This window comes from Oryx dammah, unplaced genomic scaffold (assembly GCF_014754425.2).
Source record: "Oryx dammah isolate SB20612 unplaced genomic scaffold, SCBI_Odam_1.1 HiC_scaffold_29, whole genome shotgun sequence".
NCBI lineage: Eukaryota > Metazoa > Chordata > Mammalia > Artiodactyla > Bovidae > Oryx > Oryx dammah.
In genome coordinates, this window is record NW_024070213.1 from 36,339,537 (window position 1) to 36,362,784 (window position 23,248).

Sequence of the window (23,248 nt, forward strand, 5' to 3'; positions counted from 1 at the left end):
AGATTTATTCTTCTTTGTCACACTCTAGGTTCTGGCATCTTCCTGTAGCTTCTGCTTTACAGGAGTCCCCTTTGCCCCACATCCACTGTGGGGCCCCACATAGGTCAAAGATGAAGCTCAGGACTTCCCTGGTGGTCCAGTGATTAAGAATTTGTCTGCCAATGCAGGGAGCATGGGCTTGATCCCTGGTCCAGGAAGATCCCACATGCTGCGGGGCAACTAAGTCCAGGCACCACAACTACTGGCCTATGTGCCCAGAGCCTGTGCTCTGCAACAAGAGAAACCACTTCAACGAGAAGCCCACACACCGCAAGGAAGAGTAGCCCCTGTTTCCTGCAACTAGAGAAAATCTGTGCGCAGCAATGAAGACTCAGTACAACAAAAATTTTCTAAAAAAGATAAAGCTCAGTTTTGCCACAGGCTGATTGGCCAGCCCTTGGTTGCTCAGATGATTCCAGTATCTCTGTGGTTCCCAGTGCTTTTCCCTCCATCTGTTCCTAATCATAGCCATAAATCACTCTTCCAGGAAAATGCTTGCCAATCACTTCCTGTTTTGTCAGTCTACAGTCCCCTCTGTCCCTTCGGAATTCTGTCTCTCAAGGTCCTGAGGTCCAGACCACCCTCTGTGACAATTTACTACAGTCACCCATTTGAGTGCCCAAAGGAGAAGATTTCTTGCTGTTTAGGGCTGGGTACAATCCTCAGATCTCTGCTTGTTCTGGTGGCTCAGATGGTAAAGAATATGCCTGCCATGCAGGAGACCCAGGTTTGATTCCTGGGTTGGGAAGAAGAGAATGGCAACCCAACCCCACTTCAGATTTCTTGCCTGGAGAATCACCATGAACAGAGGAGGCTGGTGGGCTATAGTCCATGGGGTTACAAAGAGCCAGATACAACTGAGGGCTAACACACAACCCTCTGATCTCTGCTCATTACTACCAGTTACATTTCACTTAAATACTTTCTTGTGGCTTTTCATATGAGCTTTCCAGAATCTGTCTAAACCCTTTCTACCTTCTTTCCTATTTCCTTTCACTATGACTTTTCTCACTACTTACGTACACTTAACAATTCAGTTCTCTGCTCTCCAGCTAACACTTGCCTGTCAGGCAGGCAGGAAGTTTCTTGTTCTCATGCACAGCTACCAGACATATACTGCATAGTGGTTGAACCTTTAAGAAAGAAATTTGGGAATATTTTCCTAAATCCTTAAAAAATCAGTATATCATATTATCAGGAAGTATTCTACGTATTACTTACTTACTAGAAGTATTACACCTCTAAGGAAGTATTCTAAGTAACTGATAGAGACGCACTGAAAATTCCCAAACAGGGATATTCTTTACTATATTGATTGTGTGTTAGTTGCTCAGTCGTGTCTGACTCTTTGCAACCCCATGAACTGGAGCCTGCCAGGCTCCTCTGTCCATGGAATTTCCCAGCAAAAATACTGGAATGGATTGCCATTTCCTTCTCCAGGGGATCTTTCCAACCCGGGGATTGAATCTGGGTCTCCTGCATTGCAGGTGGATGCTTTACTGTCTAAGCCACCAGAGAAGCCCACTATATTGTTTATAGTAGTGAAAAACGAGAAATAACTTACTTGTCCACAATATGAAAAGAATAAAACAAACATCAGCTTTACAAATAAAAAGAAATATACCATTGCCCTTGCAGTGCTAAAGAGATGGCTCTCACGAAGCTAAGTGATGAGATGCCTCTGCAGATGAAGCCAGTTGGGAAGGAGTAAGAGTTGACAGAGAAAAACAATGGCTTTCGTCAAAATCGATGAGGCTGAAGGCACGGTGCAGAAGCAAGTCAGGGCCAAGCTCCCAGGGGTCCTTTGTCTTGGTCCTTGGTCCTTGGTCCTTGGTCCTTGGTCTTGTCTGGAGACTTCCTCAGGCTGGTAGGACCAAAGGATAAGATTTCCAAGTTCAGGGTTTGGGTTAACATCCTTCTCTACAATTCTTCTAGTTTTGACCTAATGAATATCTAGTGTGGTAGTTCCAATGAGACAGTAAAGGGACCTACGGTCAGAAACTAGGCAGATATTTGTCAAGAGGAATGGTCAAGATTCTAGTCTCAGCTTGTGGGAAAATGTTGATGTATTGTACTTTCATTATCTTCACTTGCTAAAGATATGAACCATTTACAATGATTTCTAGAGTAGAGGAAGTACAAATATTCATACAAATACATACATGCATTTGTCAATATATGATAAAATTGTATACTATAAAAATGGTTTACAGCCTTTTTAAATCAAAAGAAATTTTTTAAAGGAAAAGATTTATCAGAACCTCTCATATGTCAAAGAAGCTACTACATCAAAGATGTTTTAAAATTCATTTATAACTTATTAATAACAGTAGCATATACATTTGGAAACAGTATATGTTTATGTTATATTATGTTTATATGTCAGCAGTATTTTTTAAATCTATAGAAATGTGTATTGATTCCAGGGCCACTTTCTCTGAAGGATAGGTAGAGAGGGCCCCCCACCTCAAGGTTCAAGACCCGTATATAAGAAACTACTGCCATAGGCCTTTATCACTTGTATATTGTGATTCATTCAAAAGTATATGTGAGTATGTGTGTGTGTGTACACATCTACACACATATATGCAGTCCAGCAAAATAACAATAGTCCAGTAGATAATAGGCAAGGGATTATCAACACAATTACCACAACAAAGGAAACACAAATGAGTTTTATACACACAGGTAAAGATGTTCAAACTCTCATAAAAAGAGATTAAAACTACAGTGATAAACCAGTTTAAATTTACCAAATTGACAAAGATCAAAAACGTTTCTAATACATGATTTTAGAAAAGAATGGGAAAACAGGAACTCTCGTCATTTTTTTTTTCTGGAATTTTAAATGGATTTAGCCTCTTTAAAGCATAATTTGGTAAACTCTATCAAAATTTTGGGCTTCCCAGGGAGCATAGTAGTGAAGAATCTACCTGCCAATGCAGGAGATGCCAGAGATTCAGGTTTGATCCCTGGGTTGAGAAAATCCCCTAGAAGAGGAAATGGCAACCCACTCCAGTATTCTTGCCTGGAAAATTCCCTGGACAGAGGAGCCTGCAGACTACAGTCCATGAGGCAGCAAAGAGTCAGACATGACTGAGCTACTGAGTGCACACACACACACACACATTTTTAAAGTATATGTGTCTACTGACCCAGCAATTCTATTGTGGAGCTTATTCAATAGATATTCTTGCCCATATACACATAGATGTGTAGGGATATTCATTGCAGCATTGTTTGTAGTGGTAATTGATTAGAAACAATACATATAAACATAAATATAGAGAACTGATTAGCAAATTATGATACAGCCTCAGGAGGGAATGCCATATAACAATGTTTAAGATGAGGCAGCTCTATAGGTAGTAATATGAAATGGACTCCAAAAGAAGTCATTAAAAAAGAAATATAAAGTACAGCATATGTGTATTAGTCACGCTGCTGCTGCTGCTGCTAAGTCGCTTCAGTCGTGTCCGATTCTGTGCGACCCCATAGACAGCAGCCCACCAGGCTCCCCCGTCCCTGGGATTCTCCAGGCAAGAACACTGGAGTGGGTTGCCATTTCCTTCTCCAATGCAGGAAAGTGAAAAGTGAAAGTGAAGTCGCTCAGTCATGTCCGACTCAGGGACCCCATAGACTGCAGCCTACCAGGCTCCTCCGTCCATGGGATTTTCCAGGCGAGAGTACTGGAGTAGGTTGCCATTGTCCTCTCCAATAGTCACTCAGTCATGTCCAACTCTTTGCCACTCTGTGGACTGTAGCCCTCCAGGCTCCTCTGTCCATAGAATTCTCCAGGCAAGAATACTGGAGGGGGTGGCCATCTCCTTCTCCAGGGGCTTTTTCTGACCCAGGGATTGAACCCTGGTCTCCTGCATTGCAGGTGAGTGCTTTACTGTCTGAACTTCTACAGAAGCCCTATAAAGTACAGTAAGTGTATGTCATATCCTCTAATTTGTATTTTTAAAAGCATATATATATTTACATAAACATAGCTGCTTATTTATGCATAGAATCTCTGTGGAAGAATAAATAAACTAGTGAATGTTGGGAGGAGGACATCTCGGGGTCTAGAGATCATGATGGTAGCACAGACTTACTCCTTTCCTATGAACCATAGGACACTCTTCTTTGCGGGGGGGTGCCATGCTGCGTGGCTTATAGGGTCTTAGTTCCCCAAGCAGGGGTCAAACCCAGGCCTTCAGCAGTGAAATCGTGGGGTCCTAACTGCTAAACTACCAGGGTTTTACCATATGACACTTTTTAACTCTACTTTTAAAAGAAGAATATTTATTATTTGTTTACTTTACATGTACATTTGCACACACACAGTATGTTTGTGCAGGGGCTTTAGAATTCAGAATCTCACTGTTAAATCATTTATTGAGTCAATCAACAAATATTTATCCAGCCTCTCCATTTCTATCTCGAGTAATACACTGCACTAGACATTATTCACACAGAATAAAATCAGGACAAGAGTAGCAGGTGCTCTTGGGGGCCAGAAAGATCCAGGTGTTCTTCCTCTAGAAATGTTTGGGGCAGGCCTAAACTGTAGACTGAAGACGTAATAACAACCTCTCCATCGTGTGACTTACAGTTTGCTAAGGGAATTTACCAAAATGGACCACAACTTGGACAGAACAGATGATGAGGACATTTTCTCTGAAAACCATCAAACTGACTTCCTTCAAGATTTGGAGACTAAAAAATGGGTAAGGGACAGACTTAAACATCACAGTGGGTGAAGAGAGAAACTTCACATTTCATATCCTAAAATGGTAAGGATATATCTCAAGGTTTCCTTCTAACAGGTACAAGATGTTCAGAGCTTGAAAAAGAGGAAGGTATTCTTTCTTCTGAAGGCAGCTGTTATTACACAACGGACTTACTAGTGTTCTCATACAGAGAATTGTGCATTACATTATTTTTGTTCTTAGAATTTACAAAATAACTGTGACATTTTTCACCTCAGAGCAAATTACTCTATGTAGGTTTGTCCTTGAATTGCAAATTGTCTCCCAATAGGATGCATTACAGAGATCCATTACTCATCTTTTAATTTCATGGCTGCAGTCACCATCCACAGTGATTTTGGAACCCAAGAAAATAAATATATGTATTAGATTCCACATATAAGTGATATCATCTGATATTTGTCTTTCTCCACTCAGCTTACTTCACTTAGAATGATAATCTCTAGGTTCATCCATATTGCTACAAATGGCATTATCTCATTCTTCTTTGTGGATGAGTAATATTCTATTTTCTATTCCATTATCTAAATTCATCTGTCACTGGACATCTAGGTTGCTTCCATGTCTTGGCTATTGTAAATAGTGCTACAATCAACATAACGGTGCATGTATCCTTTTGACTTATGATTTTCTCCAGATATTCTTTGGAACTCTGCATTCAGATTGATATATTTTTCCTTTTCTCCTTTGCCTTTTATTTCTCTTCTTTTCTCAGCTATTTGTAAGACCTCCTCAGACAACCATTTTGCCTTTCTGGGTAGCTCAAACAATAAAGAATCTGCCTGCATTTCAGGACACCTGGGTTTGATCCCTGGGTCAGGAAGATCCCCTGGAAAAGGGCATGGCAACCCACTCCAACATTCTTACCTGGAGAATTCCATGGATAGAAGAGCCTCGGAGGCTATGGTCCATGTGGTCTCAGACAATTTATAGTGCCACTAACACTGTAAGGAGGGTTCTTTTTTCTCCACACCTTCTCCAGTGTTTGTTACTTGCAGACTTTTTGATGATGGCCATTCTGATTGGTGTGAGGTGATACCACTTTCTGTTTAATTATGTCCCATTCATTTATTTTTGCTTTTATTTTATTGTTTGCCTTAGGCAGATCACAAAAAAATATTGCTGCAATTTATATCAAAGTGTGTTCTGCCTATGTTCTCTTCTAACAATTTACCATTTTGAGTTTATTTTTGTTTATGGTGTAAGGAAATGTTCTAATCTCATTGTTTTACATGTGGCTGTCCAAATTTTCCAGCACCACTTATTGAAGGGACTATCTTTTCTCCATTGTATACTGTTGTCTTCTTTGTTAAAGACTAATTAACCATAGATGTGTGGGTTTATTTCTGGGCTCTCTATTCTGTTCCATTGATCTATGTGCTAGTACCATGCTGTTTCAATTATTGTAGTCTTGTTGTGTAGTCTAAAGTCTGGAAGGGTGATACTTTCAGCTTTTTTCTTTTTCCTCAGGATTGTTCTGGTAATTTAGGGTCTTTTTGTGGTTCCATATAAATTTTATTATTATTTGTTTTAGTTCTATGCAAAATGTCCTGGGTATTTTAATAGAGATTACATTAAATCTGTAGACTGTTTTGGGTAGTATGATCATTTTAACAATATTAATTCTTCCAATCCAAGAGCACAGAATGTCATTCCATTTCTTGTATCATCTTCAATTTCCTTCATTAATTTTTTTATACTTTTCAGAGTATAGGTCTTTATTCTCTTTGATTATTTATTCCTAGGTGTTTTATTCCTTTTGAAGCAATTTTAAATGAGTTTTTTTTTTAACTTTCTCAAAAAATATGGAAAACTTCATGAATTTGCATGTCATCCTTGTTCAGGGGCCATGTTAATCTCTGTATCATTCAAATATTAGTATATAAGCTATTGAAATGAGCACTAATTTACTCTTAATTCAGTCTGAACCTCTCTCAGTCTTTGAAATTCAGTCATCTAGCTGACATGAATGGAGAAACTGATGCTGGAGTTTGTCATGGAAAGAGTTTATGCTTTCATTTAGTTCAAAGCAAATGCATGGGTAAGATTCCTTTTATTATTGATGTCCAAATCTCCCCCATAGATTCCCCAGGTTATTGGCTATAAAGGAAGGTGGTTCCAATCTGTGGAGTGGGTATTTCCTATTCTGAGGCTTATTCAACCCTCAAAGGAAGTCCAGGATTCATCTTTTTGTCTACTTCTCTTTTGAATACATTCTGGGCTTGGGGATAGCCAGCCAACTTTACAATCCTTAGAAGGAAGAGTCCCCAAAGAACATCCCAAGCTGGACTTTACTTTCAAAGACTCCACCGTAAGGGAAAAAAGAAAAAGAAACAAAAGAAGTAGAAGTGGGACTTCCTTGGTGGTCCAGTGGCTAAGACTCTGAGCTCCCAATACAGGACGATCAGGTTCGATCCCTGGTCAGGGAACTAGATCCCACATGCTTCAACTAAGATCCACATGCTGCAACTGAAAGATGTCACAGGCTGCAACGAGAGAAGATCCTGAGTGCTGTAACTAACCCTGGTACAGCAAAGTAAATAAATAAAAATAAATATACAGAAAAAAGGAATAGAAGGGGATAGAAGGTGTGAAGGGATAGAGTTAAATGTGTGGAGTATAGATAATAATGAGACAGTCAAAAAGTAGAAAGAGACAGATACCTATTACAAAACAAAACAAACAAACAAACAAAAACCAGGAGCTGAATTAGAAGAGGAGTCTTATAGAGGGGAAAGAAAAGGGAAAATGAGATGTGGGAGCCACGAACTTAGTGAACACATAAATTGAAGGTAAAACTCTGTAAATACTGTTATCTGATTCTTTGTGGGGTCCTTGTCACTGGACTCCAGGAAAACGTTCCTATCATTAGTCAGTGAACAATGATACTATCACTTGTTGGCCTAGGATAGAATAAGTCTAGTTAGATGATAAAATTATTCACTCCGTAAGATTTATCACATAGTCTACACTCTCAGGGTATATGAAGGGTATAATGCCTTCACTATTACAGACTATTTCTTACAAACTTCAAGTCAGGGCATAAAGGTTTAAGAAACTATATTTTTTATTTATGATTGTATTTCTTTATGTTCATTTATTTATATGGAAAATCCTTTAATTACAGAAAAATAAATCACACGCAGTCACATAATCAACAAATAATTATTAATAAATTTAGCTCTGTGCTGAAAAAAGGACAAATATATGACTTCTTGAGGAAGAAATCTTTTCCTTTTATTCTCTGAAAGCAAACCAGAAGGTCTCTACTTTGCATAATCTTACATTTGTCTTTTATAAGAGAAAGATTTAAAGGACAATTTCAGGAAATGGACAAAGAGTTAGGAGCAAAATAAAATCAATTGGTGTTTTAAGTAACAAAATAGGCTTTTTAGTAGACTGCCAAAGCTGCCATGTCTAACCATCAAAGCCCCCTAAAACACTTAGAAATGAATATTTTGCACTGGCTTCCCATTTTCAGTCCCTGACACCGCTATACATAGTGCCGATTTCGGATGCCAGGTCAGTGAACAGACTTTCCTATTTCCTGCTTTTGTTTGCATCTCTCACAAACAGAATGTATTTCTATAACCACTTATTGAGCATCCACTATGTGCTAGGAGAAGGGGATGACAGAGGATGAGATGGTTGGATGGCATCATCGATTCAATTGACCTGAGTTTGAGCAAGCTCTGGAAGATGGTGAAGGACAGGGAAGCCTGGCATCCTGCAGTCCACGGGCTTGCAAAGAGTTGGACAGGACTGAGCGACTGAACAACAACAAATGTGCTAGGATATTACATATATAATTCTTTCCCTTCAGTGAGCTCACACACTAGGAGGGACTCAGGCAAGGACAAGGGTGTGTACGAAAAAATCCACCCTAGAAGTAGATGTGCTAATGAAGTATACAGGAGGGAGAGCTTAAGACTGGGGATATGACAACTGAGTTTTGAAGGATGATCTAGATAGAAGAAAAGCATTTCAGAAAGAAGGCATAGCACATGCAAAGATAAAGGAGTCAAAGAGAAACAGTGTTGTGAGAGAGGAAGGGTGCAGGAAAAGGCATGACAGGCAAGCAGGCAGGCAGGATGCTGAGGCCAGGGTAGAGCAGGATGCAGGCAGGAAGCCAGGACACCAATAGGAGTCAGGAACTGAGGAGGACTTGAGATAGGGCCCCAACCAGGGTGCCATGAACAGAGATGCAAGGACACCGACTGAAAAGATAAGTAGTATTAGTGGATACTATACTAAGCGGATATGAAATGGGTAACGAGGAGGGAAAAGAATATCTCCCATGACAATTCAAGGACTTCTTCCAGTCTTCAGACAGAGACGTTTGGATGAATGGGGGGCCATATACAAGAGTGGGGAACTGGACAAGTTGAGGGGAAATATGATGAGTTCCATTTTTCACTTTCCGAGGAATATGAGCTCTCCCAAAAGCTGCACATAAATGGAAAGTAATGTCTTTAGCTTCCCTTGTGGCTCAGCTGGTAAAGAATCTGCCTGCAATGCGGGAGACCTGGGTTTGATCCCTGGGTTAGGAAGATCCCCTGGAGAAGGGAAAGGCTACCCACTCCAGTATTCTGGCCTGGAGAATTTCATGGACTGTATAGTCCTCGGAGTCACAAAGAGGCGAACACGACTGAGCAACTTCACTTTCAATGCCATTGGTTTAGTTGCTAAGTCATGTCCGACTCCTGTGACCCCCATGAATTGTACCCCGCCAGGTTCCTCTCTCCATGGGATTTTCCAGGCAAGAATACTGGAGTGGATTGCTGTTTCCTTCTCCAGAGGATCTTCACAACCCAGGAATCAAACCTGGGTTTCCTGCATTGCAAGCAGATTCTTTACCAACTGAACTATGAGGGAAGCCTTAGACTGTGTATTTTATGCAACATTTAGTCTGTTATTTTAAAAACACACACATTTCTTTATGCGTTTAGTCCTGTAGGTTTTATTTAGTCCTATAGATTTTATTTACTTATTTTTAAAGTCCTTATTGAATTTGTTACAATATTGCCCCTGTTTTATGCTACGGGTTTTTTTGGCCACGAGGTCTGTGGGATCCTAACTCCCTGACCAGGGATTGAACTCATACTCTCTGCATTAGAAGGGAAAGTCCTAACCACAGGACCATCAGGGAAGTCCTAGTCCTGTAGATTTTTTGTAAAAACTCTTTTTATTTCTATTTCTTGCCTTTTGACTCGTTTGTGATATATTAACCACTACAGTAAAATGACTGATGAAGATATGAAATGTCATCAGAGATTATTGGACATAGAACTCTAGAGATGGTCTGGCCCAATTTTCTTACTAGGCTAGGAAGCTGAGCTTTATGGTGATTAAGTGACTTGTTCAACACTCACAGCAGTAGAACAAGACTTAGACCTCTGGTTCTCTGCTTCCCAATGTGGTTGTCTTTCTCTACATCACAGTGTTTCTGCTGCTTTTGAATATCCTGGCCAAAGATTTAGTGGAAAGAAATGGAAATGGTGGATGCCTTTTATTTACAAAGAAGTAGCTAAAAGATAGTGGAGTCACATCATACTTGGAAAATCTAGCCTTGGTTTCTTCATCTGTAAATGTGGTAATAATCCTTCCTCTCTGGTGAGGCGCCACTGGGTTGTGAAAGCACCAGAGGTAGGAACTAGGTATTCCTTAATCTGAACCCAAGTCCTAGATACAGTGAAAAGAGCCATGGGTTGGGAATCAGAAAACCTAGTTCAAGTTCTAGTCTATATACTTACCAGCCATATGGGTTGGTTTCTTGTGGTAGCTATAACAAATTAGACTTGGTGGTTTAAAGCCACACACACACACACACAAAATGTATTCTGTCATAGTTCTGGAGGCCAACAATCAAAAATCAAGGGGTCAGTGAGACCATACTTACTCTGAAGGCTTTGGGGGAGAATTTTTCCATTCCTCTCTTAGGTTTTGGTGACTCTGGGCATTCCTCAGTTTGTGGCTGCATAAACTACAATGTGCCTCCATCACCACATGAGTTTCTCTGTCTGTCTTCTCCTCCTCTGTTCCTCATTAGGGCACTCATCATAGGATTTAGGATCCACCCCGGTAATCCAAGCTAATCTCATCTCAAGATCATTATTAACTTCATTACATCTGCAAAGACCCTTTTTTCCAAACAAGGTCACATTCTCTGGGGGCCTAGTATTAGGACATGGACATATCTTTCGGAGTTCATCACTTAACTCACTGCATCATGTGACCTTGGCCAAATCACTAAATATGAATGAATGGCCTAGGGAATTTCAGTACCCACATTTATCCATGTCAGGGCTGTCATTTAAAGGATGATGTGCTGAAAAGCAGTTTGTAGAGGTAGGTGAATGCTGTTCCTATTGACTTGGGCAATGATCTGTACAGGTATATCAATAAGAGGCTGATCTGTTCTCCCTACCCTCTACACCCAGCCTTTCTCTGTCACAGAGCAAAGGGATGTCAGCCTACCTCACAAATGCATCAGAGGACTCCAGCCTCGGAAAGGGTAATGAGGGCAGGGGTACCGTAGTGGGGCCACCACCTCTTGTGATAACCCTTCTGGTCTGCTTTGCTCCCTTCATGATCTTTATCAGGATAAGTTGGAGCCGAAGGCTGGGCATAGCCAGGACCTGCAGAGTGAACAGGATGAGCAAGAAAGAGATCACATTCAACATGAAGATCCCCAAGCATCCACATCTTTGCAGTTTGAGAACATCCTTGAACAGTAAGCCTTGGCAAATGCAAGAGGGAACACTGAGTAGTGTTTTGTGGAGGGGAGAATGAAACTTAGCAGAGAGCTTATGGAAAGCTTAGAAGATTTTAAATCAGTACATGTCTTGAACCACAAAGCAATCACATGCACAAGTAACTACCTACCTATTCCAGCAAGAACAACGAAGAGGGACATAGGGAGACCATGGGGTTCTCTTTCCATGCTTTTCTTTGGACCCTGGACTTATTACACATCTCATCAGTCTTAGGTAATTTTCTAGAGATGAAAAATATTGTAATTATTATTAAAAATGTATGATTGAATCGTTATGGACCCTTTCCCTATGTATTAATATAACTTCTTCTCCTTCACCCAGATGTACCCACCATCCTGAAATCAATACCTAACATAACTTCTCCTTCACCAAGATGCAACCACCTTCCTGAAATCAACACTTAACATTCATTCCACGCAGGAAAATTAAAAATATATCTACATTGTTTACTGAACATAAAACATACTTTATTTTCTCCATCCTTAGAAAAGTCTGTTAAAATGGGTATTAAATAAATGTCCAAACTCCTTTCTTAAAGCCTAAGTGCCTACCTGGCCTATTTTGGTGACAGAAAATGAATAAGCAGACCTATTTGCCACCCATAGAAAGAGGGTTTCAGGCTTTGTGAGATGTTTCACACTTTCTGATCATAATCGTATCTCTGTAGGAGTCAGGAGAGCATGTTCTTTCAGCTCAACCACTGGAATATGCAGATGGGTCTACAAGTGAAAGAACTTGGAGCTGATCACATAGGCTGGATGGAGAAAATTAAAAATATTTTACAAAAAATAAGCCTAACAGAAAACACAGTGAAGAGGTAATTGTAGGGTTTGAGGGTGGGTCAGAAAATAATGAAAAGTCTCATAGCTTCAGAAATGTATGAAACTACAGGTTTAAGGTGGGTAAAATCTTAAGGATACAAAGTATATGTGCTAAGTCACTTCAGTCGTGTCCGACTCTTTGCGACCCTATGGACTGCAGCCCACCAGGCTCCCCTTTCCATGGGATTCTCCAGGCAAGAATCCTGGAGTGGGTTGCCATTTCCTTCTCCAGGGGATCTTCCCAACCCAGGGACTGAACCTGTGTCTCTTATGTCTCCTGCATTGACAGGTGCATTCTTTACCACTAGCGCCATCTGGGAAGAACTGGGAAGCATAAAGCCTTAGAATTAAAAGTCATGTCACAGAATCTTGAAGCCTACATCAAAGTTATCTGCATCTTTGCTCTCTCTTCTCTCAAGGAAAAGACTGCCCTCAGAGATTCTCTCCTTGAAGCCACATTAACAGTTATCAAAAGGCCATACTGAGGTTTTCAGTGATCTTTGAGTTTTATCCAGTGTTGTTCAAAGGAATCCAACCAGTATGACATGAAAAAACTGTTAAAGTGTACTTGAAAATGCATATCTGAATTCAGGTTAAAAGTTTCAAGATGAAACAGAAATGATAAAGTTGTTATTTATGCAGTCACTGGCATAGCGACTGGGCTTTGGAGTCAGAGGAACCTGGGTTTGAATCTTGATATTGACCTTTCTTGGACAGGTTAATAAACTGTTTTTTTAAGCCTTGACTTTCCTCGTCCATAAAGAAGTAATGATAGCCATCTCATTGGTTTATTGTGGGTATTAAACAAAATGCCATATGTAAAGCATTTAATACAGTGCCTGGTATGTAACAGCAATTAATAAATGGAAGCTATTTAAAAAAATAAATCCCTCTGGCCTTCTGAATCTTCCTACCACATTCCAAACTCTTTCCTATTGTAGGGCTACTCTTCTACATGTTTCTTTGCCTTTCAGTTAAACATCTTCTTTGTATTCAGTTAAACATCACCATACCTTTAGCTAAACATCTCTGTACCAGTTTTCTGACTATCCTATTCAAGGCACCAGCCTTTTTCTTCCAGAGCACGAATAATATTTGGATTTTAAAAGATTCTATGTTTTTATTAATTCAAACTTGGCACATTAAAGTTTCTTTCCATGGGAATTCCCTGCTGGTCCAGTGGTTAGGACTCCACGCTTTCACTACAGAGGGCATGGGTTCAATCCCTAGTTGGAAAACAAAGATCTCACAAACTGTGTGGTATGGCCAAAAACTTTTTTCCCATTTTTAAAACTAAGTTATAATTTACATACTGTAAAATTATATCTTTTATTGTACAGTTCTGCAAGTTTTAAAAAATGCATACTCTTGTTTAGCCACCACAGTGAAGATAAAGAACACTTTCATCACTCCCCACATCCTTCATACTCTTTTATAGTTAACACCTCTCCCCAGGCTGCTAGTGACCACTCATCTATTCTCTGTCTGTACAGTTCTGCCTATTCTAGAATGTCACAGCAGTGGAATTACATAGCATGCACCCTTTTGAGTCAACCCTCTTTCCTTAGTATAAAGAATGTAATTTGAGATTTATCCATGTTGTACACATCAACAATTTGTTCCTTTTTGTTGCTGAACAGTATTCCCTTATACAAATATGCTACAATTTATTCTTTCACTAGCTGAGACATATTAAATTTTTTTTAGCAATCATTAATAAAGACACTAAACATTCACTTGAGTCTACCCTGGTGGCTCAGTACTGAAGAATCTGCCTGCCAGTGCAGGAGATGTGGTTTCAATCTCCGGGTAGGGAGATCCCCTTTAGATAGACCTGGCAACCCACTCCAGAAGCTTGCCTGGGTTATCCCAGGGACAGAGGAGCCTGTCCTCTAGTGGGCCACAGTTAATGGGATCTCAAAAGAGTTGGACGTGACTTAGCAACTAAAACAGCAACAACAATACCACACTACCATGGTAACTGTAGCTTTATATTAAGTCTTTAAATTAGGTAGTGAATGTTATTCAGTTTTGTTCTAATTTTTTTCTAAGTCAAATACTAATTTTTATTATCTGATTTTATTCCTTTTCTTTTTTTAAATTAAAATTTTATTTTATGTTGGAGTAGAGTTGATTAACAACGCTGTGTTAGTTTCAGTTCAATTCAGTTCAGTTACTCAGTAGTGTCTGACTCTTTATGACCACATGGGCTGCAGCATGCCAGGCTTCCCTGTCCATCACCAACTCCCACAGCTTGCTCAAACTCATGTCCATCAAGTCACTGATGCCATCCAACAATCTTATCCTCTGTCGTCCCCTTCTCCTCCTGCCTTCAATGTTTCCCAGCATCAGGGTCTTTACCAGGAGTCAGTTCTTCCTATTAGGTGGCCAAAGTATTGGACATTCAGCTTCAGCATCAGTCCTACCAGTGACTATTTAGGACTGATCTCCTTTAGGACTGACTGGTTGGATCTCCTTGCAGTCCAAGGGACTCTCAAGTCTTTTCCAACACCACACTTAAAAAGCATCAATTCTTCAGGGCTCATCTTTCTTTAGAGTCCAAGTCTCACATTCATACATGACTACAGGAAAAACCATAGCTTTGACTAGACAGACCTTTGCCAGCAAAGTAATGTCTCTGCTTTTTAATATGTTGTCTACGTTGGTCATTCATTTTCTTCCAAGGAGCAAGCATCTTTTAATGTCATGCCTACAGTCACCACCGGCAGTAATTTTGACCCCCCAAAAATAAAGTCTGACACTGTTTCCATTGTTTCCTCATGTATTTGCCAGGAAATGGTGGGACCAGATGCCATGATCTTCGTTTTCTGAATGTTGAGTTTTAAGCCAGTTTTTTCACTCTCCTCTTTCACTTTCATCAAGAAGCTCTTTAGTTCCTCTTCCCTTTCTGCCATAAGGGTGATATCAACTGCTTATCTGAGGTTATTGATATTTCTCCTGGCAATCTTGATTTCAGTTTGTGCTTCATCCAGCCTGGCATTTTGCATGATGTCCTCTGCATTTAAGTTAAATAAGCAAGGTGGCAATATACAGCCTGACGTACTACTTTCCCGATTTGGAACCAGTTCATTGCTCTGGGTCCGGTTCTAACTGTTGCTTCTTGACCTGTATAAAGATTTCTCAAGAGGCAGCTAAGGTGGCCTGGTATTCCCATCTATTTAAGAATTTTCCACAGTTCGTTATGATCCATACAGTCAAAGGCTTTGACGTAGTCGATAAAGCAGAAGTACATGTTTTTCTGGAACTCTCTTGCTTTTTTGATGATCCAACCGATGTTGGCAATTTGATCTCTGGTTCCTCTGCCTTTTCTAAAACCAGCTTGAACATCTGGAAGGTTACAGTTCACATACTGTTGAAGCCTGGCTTGGCAATTTTTGAGTACAACTTTGCTAGCGTCTAAGATGAGTGCAATTGTGCAGTAGTTTGAACATTCTTTGACATTGCATTTCTTTGGGATTGGAATGAAAACTGACCTTTTCCAGTCCTGTGGCCACTGCTGAGTTTTCCAAATCTCCTGGCATGTTGAGTGCAGCACGTTCATAGCATCATCTTTTAGGATTTGAACTAGCTCAACTGGAATTCTATCACCTCTACTAGCTTTGTTCGTAGTGATGCTTCCTAAGGCTCACTTGACTTCACATTTCAGGATGTCTGGCTCTAGGTGAGTGAACATACCATTGTGGTTATCTGGGTCATGAAGATCTTTTTTGTATTGTTCTTCTGTGTATTCTTGCTGCTTCTTAATATCTTCTGGTTCTGTTAGGTCTATACCATTTATTGTATCCATCTTTGCATGAAATATTCCCTTGGTATCTCTAGTTTTCTTGAAGAGATCTCTAGTCTTTCCCATTCTATTGTTTTCCTCTATCTTTTGCCTTGATCACTGAAGAAGGCTTTCTTATCTCTCCTTGCCTTTATTTGGAACTATGCTTTCAGACGAGCATTATCTTTCCTTTTCTCCTTGCCTTTTGTTTCTCTTCTTTTCTCCGCTATTTGGAAGGCCTCGTCAGACAACCATTTTTCCTTTTTGCATTTCCTTTTCTTGGATATGGTCTTGATCACTGTCTACTGTACAATGTCATGAACCTCTATCCATTGTTCTCCAGGCACTCTATCAGATCTAATCCCTTGAATCTATTTGTCACTTCCACTGTATAATCATCAAGAATTTATTTAGGTCATACCTGAATGGGGAAACAGTGGAAACAGTGTCAGATTTTATTTTGGGGGGCTCCAAAATCACTGCAGATGGTGATTGCAGCCATGAAATTAAAAGACGCTTACTCCTTGGAAGGAAAGTTATGACCAACCTAGATAGCATGTTGAAAAGCAGAGATTACTTTGCCAACAAAGGTCCATCTAGTCAAGGCTATGGTTTTTCCAGTGGTCATATATGGATGTGAGAGTTGGACTGTGAAGAAAGCTGAGTGCCAAAGAACTGATGCTTTTGAACTGTGGTGTTGGAGAAGACTCTTGAGAGTCGCTTGGACTGCAAGGAGATCCAACCAGTCCATTCTGAAGGAGATCAGCCCTGGGATTTCTTTGGAAGGAATGATGCTAAAGCTGAAACTCCAATACTTTGGCCACCTCATGCGAAGAGTTGACTCATTGGAAAAGACTCTGATGCTGGGAGGGATTGGGGGCAGGAGGAGAAGGGGACGAAAGAGGATGAGATGGCTGGATGGCATCACCGACTTGATGGATGTGAATTTGGGTGAACTTTGGGAGTTGGTATTCGACAGGGAGGCCTGGCGTGCTACAATTCATGGGGTTGCAAAGAGTCGGACACGACTGAGCGACTGAACTGAACTGAACTGAGTGGTCTAGTGGTTTTCCTTCAGTTCAGTTCAGTTCAGTCGCTCAGTCGTACCCAACTCTTTGCAACCCCATGAATCGCAGCACACCAGGCCTCCCTGTCTATCACCAACTCCCAGAGTTCACTCAGACTCACGTCCATCAAGTGGTTTTCCTTACTTTCTTCAATTTAAATCTAAATTTGGCAATAAGGATTTAAAGATCTGATCCACAGATCTTCTTTGCTGACTGTATAAAGCTTCTCCATCTTTGGCTGCAAAGAATATAATCAATCTGATTTCGGTATTGACCATCTGGTGATGTCCGTGTGTAGAGTCTTCTCTTGTGTTGTTGCTATGACCAGTGCATGTTCTTGGAAAAACTCTGTTAGCCTTTGCCCTGCTTCATTTCGGACTCCAAGGCCAATCTTGCCTGTTACTCCAAATATTTCTTGACTTCCTAGATTTGCATTCCAGTCCCCTATGATGAACAGGACATCTTTTTTGAGTGTTAGTTGTAGGTCTTGTAGGTCTTCATAGAAATGTTCAACTTCAGCTTCTTCGGCATTAGTGGTTGGGGCATAGGCTTGGATTATTGTGATATTGAATGGTTTGCCTTGGACACAAACAGAGATCATTCTGTCATTTTTGAGATTGCACCCAAGTACTGCATTTTGGACTCTTTTGTTGACTATGAGGGCTATTTCATTTCTTCTAAGGAAATGGAGTATTAGTTAGCTATTAACTATTTATTATTAGTTAATAACTAATTATTGGCTAACTATTATTAGTTAGGAGATTAGTGTGTGTTAGTTTCAGGTATGTAGCAAAGTGATTTCTACTGTTTCCACTGTTTTCCCATCTATTTCCCATGAAGTGATGGGACCAGATGCCATGATCTTCGTTTTCTGAATGTTGAGTTTTAAGCCAACTTTTTTGCTCTTCTCTTTCACTTTCATCAAGAGGCTTTTTAGCTCCTCTTCACTTTCTGCCATAAGGGTGGTGTCATCTGCATATCTGAGGTGATTGATATTTCTCCTGGCAATCTTGATTCCAGCTTGTGTCTCTTCCAGTCCAGCATTTCTCATGATGTACTCTGCATATAAGTTAAATGAGCAGGGTGACAATATACAGCCTTGACGTACTCCTTTTCCTATTTGGAACCAGTCTGTTTTTCCATATCCAGTTCTAACTGTTGCTTCCTGACCTGCATACAGATTTCTCAAGAGGCAGGTTAGGTGGTCTGGTATTCCCATCTCTTTCAGAATTTTCCACAGTTTCTTGTGATCCACACAGTCAAAGGCTTTGGCATAGTCAATAAAGCAGAAATAGATATTTTTCTGGAACTCTCTTGCTTTTTCCATGATCCAGCAGATGTTGGCAATTTGACCTCTGGTTCCTCTGCCTTTTCTAAAACCAGCTTGAACATCAGGGAGTTCACGGTTCACGTATTGCTGAAGCCTGGCTTGGAACATTTTGAGCATTACTTTATTAGCAGTGAGATGAGTGCAACTGTGCGGTAGTTTGAGCATTCTTTTGCATTGCCTTTCTTTGGAATTGGAATGAAAACTGACCTTTTCCAGTCCTGTGGCCACTGCTGAGTTTTCCAAATTTGCTGGCATATTGAGTGCAGCACTTTCACAGCATCATCTTTCAGGATTTGAAACAGCTCAGCTGGAATCAACAGCAAAGTGATTTAGTTATACATATACACCCCACTCCAGCACTCTTGCCTGGAAAATCCCATGGGCAGAAGAGCCTGGTAGGCTGCAGTCCATGGGGTCGCTAAGAGTTAGACACAGCTGAGCGACTTCACTTTCGCTTTTCACTTTCATGCATTGGAGAAGGAAATGGCAACCGACTCCAGTGTTCTTGCCTGGAGAATTCCAGGGATGGGGGAGCCTGGTGGGCAGCTGTCTATGGGGTCTCACACAGTCAGACACGACTAAAGCGACTTAGCAGCAGCAGCGTACATGTATCTAGGGGGCTACCTCAGTGGCTCAGTGGTAAAGAATCCATCTGCAATGCAGGAGGCGTGGATTCGATCCCTGGGTCGGGAAGATCCCCTGGAGGAGGAAATGGCAACCCACTCCAGTACTGTTGCCTGGAGAATCCCATGGACAGAGGAACCTGGCCAGGTACAGCCCATAGGGTCTCAAAGAGTCAGACAGGACTGAAATGACTTGGCATGCAGGCACACATACATGTATCTATTCTTTTTCAAATTCTTTCCCCATTTAGGTTATTACAGAATATTGAGCAGAGTTCCCTGTTACAGTAGGTCATTAATTTTTGTTTTAATTTTTCAAAATTGTTTTAGCTACTCTACTTTTTCTTGTCTGCTTTTTAAATGTAGATTTTACAATCAACCTGTCAATCTTGTTGTGATTTTGATTGAAACTACCATTGATTTGTAGATACATTTGGGAATAATTAATATTTTAGCAATATCAACTCTTCTGATTCATGAATACAGTATTTCTCTCTATTTAGGTCTTTGATTTCTTTCATCAGCATTGTGGAGTGTTCAGTGTACAGATATTTCACATTTTTTTAGATTTATATCTATGTCATGTTTTTGGTTCTGTTATAAATGGTACTTTAAAATTTTCACTTTCTTATTGTTCATTTTAGTTCAGTTCAATTCAGTTGCTCAGTTGTGTCTGACTCTTTGTGACCATGAATCGCAGCATGCCAGGCCTCTCTGTCCATCACCAACTCCTGGATGTTACCCAAACTCATGTCTATCGAGTCAGTGATGACATCAACCATCTCATCCTCTGTCATCCCCTTCTCCTCCTGCCCCTAATCTCTCCCAGCATCAGTCTTTTCCAATGAGTTAACTCTTCACATGAGGTGGCCAAAGTACTGGAGTTTCAGCTTCAGCATCATTCCTTCCAAAGAACACCCAGGACTGATCTCCTTTAGGATGGACCGGTTGGATCTCCTTGCAGTCCAAGGGACTCTCAAAAGTCTTCCCCAACACTACAATTCAAAGCATCAATTCTTCGGCGTTCAGCTTTCTTCACAGTCCAACCCTCACATCCATACATGACCACTGGAGAAACCATAGCCTTGACTAGATGGACCTTTGTTGGCAAAGTAATGTCTCTGGTTTTTATATGCTATCTAGGTTGGTCATAACTTTCCTTCCAAGAAGTAAGCTTCTTTTAATTTCACGGCTGTGATCACCATCTGCAGTGATTTTTGAGCCCCTCAAAATTATTGTTAATAGCTAGTATATAGAAATACAGCTAACATTTTGTATTTGACTTTCCATTGTGACCTTGATAAGCTCATTTATTAGTTTTAATAGTCTTTACAGATTATTTGAAATTTTTCACATAGATAATTATGTCATCAGCAAATAGAGACAGCTTTCTATCTTCCTTTCCAATCTGTATTCCTTTCACTTTCTTTTGTTGCCTTATTATATTGGCTAGAACTTCTAGTGTGATGTTGAATAGGAGTGACAGCAGATAGCAGACGTACTTACTTAGTTCTCAGTCTTACAGGAAGAGCAAGAGCATTAAGTGTGATATTATCTGGGCTTTTGTTTGTTTATTTTTAAATTGCTCTTTCTCAGATTGAGAAGATTTCTTCTTCTATTTATAGTTTACTGAGTTGTTTTTAAAATCAGGAATGATACTGAATTTTTTCAATAGCTTTTGCTGCAGCTGGGATTAATCATGTTGTTTGTTCATTTATAAATCTCTTGATATGGTGAATTATAATGACTGATTGTTAAATGCTGAGCCAGCCTTGAATTCCCAGAATAAATACCACCTGGCCATATTATCCTTTTTATTTGTTGTTGAATTCAGCTTACTAAAATGATCTTTAATGTGTATGTTAATCAGAGATATTGACCTGTGTTTTGCTTTCTTGAAATGTCTAGTGTTAGTAACAGAATTATGTTTGGTATCAAAAAAACTTATATTTAGTATCAAAGAAAAAATTGGGATGCTTTTATACAGTTCTCTATTTTCTGGATGAGTTTGTGTAAAGCTGGCATAATTTCTTTCTTAACTGGTTGAATTCACCAGTGAAGCCATATTGCCTAGAGATTTCACCATGGCAAGATTTTAACTACAAATTTAATTTTTAATGATACAATATAGGATCATAGGGATGCACAGGCTACCTAGCTCTTGAGTATATTTCAGTAGTAGAATGTATCTTTTAGGGAACTTGCCCTTTTCCTCTAAATTATCTAATTTATTGGCATAAAATTATTAATAATATTTTCTTATATATTTTTTGAAATAACTGCAACTTCACAGGAATTTTCAAAGAAATATATAGCATAATCCCATGCACCATTCCTTCAACCTTCCGAATGGTAGCATCTTGTCCAACTCAAAACCAATGAGTTGGTACTTTACCAATGATACCAATGGTATCATTAAAACTAAGAAATGGATATTGGTATTAATATTAATGACAAAGCTCATTCAGACCTTACCAGTTATAAGTGAAATTTACATTTCTGCTTCTATATCCAGTTAGGACTACACTTCTTTACAATTATCTAGATAACTTAGTATGTTTTTTACTTTCTTGAACTGCATTTATGACTTCCCATTCCAACACAATTACCACCCAAGAGTCCCCCTTATATAGGAATAGGATTTCATTTTTGAAAGGTCAGAAATGATCTTTCAAGATCAAAAAAGATTATCCATTGGGGATTTTCTTAAGCCACAGGACTAAGTCCCTCTCTTGGTCTGTTTGCAGCTTATTAAGTGAGGTTATTTCCCTGGAGGGCCAAATTGAAAAGCTGGAATCACACCAGGACCTTGACTCTGATCAGGGGGTAAACATGGAGGTAAGCTGAAGGCTTGGGGAAAAAATGGGGAGGTTGTGGGGACTCTGTAACCTCTTTTCACACCATCTGTTGTTTAACATGTCATAACAAGAATTATTTCAAATCCTGAAAGATGATGCTGTGAAAGTGCCGCACTCAATATGCCAACAAATTTGGAAAACTCAGCAGTGGCCACAGGACTGGAAAAGGTCAGTTTTCATTCCAATTCCAAAGAAAGGCAATGCCAAAGAATGCTCAAACTACTGCACAATTGCACTCATCTCACATGCTAGTAAAGTAATGCTCAAAATTCTCCAAGCCAGGCTTCAGCAATACGTGAACCGTGAACTTCCAGATGTCCAAACTGGTTTTAGAAAAGGCAGAGGAACCCGAGATCAAATTGCCAACATCTGCTGGATCATCAAAAAAACAAGAGAGTTCCAGAAAAACATCTATTTCTGCTTTATTGACTATGCCAAAGCCTTTGACTGTGTGGATCACAAGAAACTGTGGAAAATTCTGAAAGAGATGGGAATACCAGACCACCTGACCTGCCTCTTGAGAAACCAATATGCAGGCCAGGAAGCAACACTTAGAACTGAACATGGAACAACAGACTGGTTTCAAATAGGAAAAGGAGTACGTCAAGGCTGTATATTGTCACCCTGCTTATTTAACTTCTATGCAGCGTACATCATGAGAAACGCTGGGCTGGAAGAAGCACAAGTTGGAATCATGATTGCTGGGAGAAGTGTCAATAATCTCAGATATGCAGATGACACCATCCTTATGGCAGAAAGTGAAGAGGAACTAAAAAGCCTCTTGATGAAAGTGAAAGAGGAGAGTGAAAAAATGGCTTAAAGCTCAACATTCAGAAAACGAAGATCATGGCATCTGGTTCCATCACTTCATGGGCCATAGATGGGGAAACAATGGAAACAGTGTCAGACTTTATTTTTTTAGGCTCCAAAATCACTGTAGATGATGATTGCAGCCATGAAATTAAAAGATACTTACTCCTTGAAAGGAAAATCATGACCAACCTAGATAGCATATTGAAAAGCAGAGACATTACTTTGCCAACAAAGGTCCATCTAGTCAAGGCTATTGTTTTTCCTGTGGTCATATATGGATGTGAGAGTTGGACTTTGAAGAAAGCTGAGTGCCGAGGAATTGATGCTTTTGAACTGTGGTGTTGGAGAAGACTCTTGAGAGTCCCTTGGACTGCAAGAAG

The 23,248-nt window shown here is 39.9% G+C and overlaps 1 protein-coding gene and 1 non-coding gene across 2 annotated transcripts in view; one reads left to right on the top strand and one right to left on the bottom strand.

Annotated features, from left to right (window-relative positions):
* The first annotated feature begins 1,687 nt into the window (after positions 1 to 1,687).
* SMCO2 (single-pass membrane protein with coiled-coil domains 2) overlaps positions 1,688 to 23,248 on the top strand; it is a 33,690-nt gene continuing 12,129 nt past the window's right edge. Inside the window, 6 exon segments of the mRNA XM_040233906.1 lie at positions 1,688 to 1,778; positions 2,466 to 2,487; positions 4,640 to 4,754; positions 11,405 to 11,529; positions 12,240 to 12,389; positions 21,945 to 22,039. Coding sequence (XP_040089840.1) covers positions 1,688 to 1,778; positions 2,466 to 2,487; positions 4,640 to 4,754; positions 11,405 to 11,529; positions 12,240 to 12,389; positions 21,945 to 22,039 — 598 coding nt within the window.
* LOC120859026 lies at positions 6,596 to 6,699 on the bottom strand. Its single transcript, XR_005720039.1, has one exon. It is a non-coding gene; the product is annotated as a U6 spliceosomal RNA (small nuclear RNA).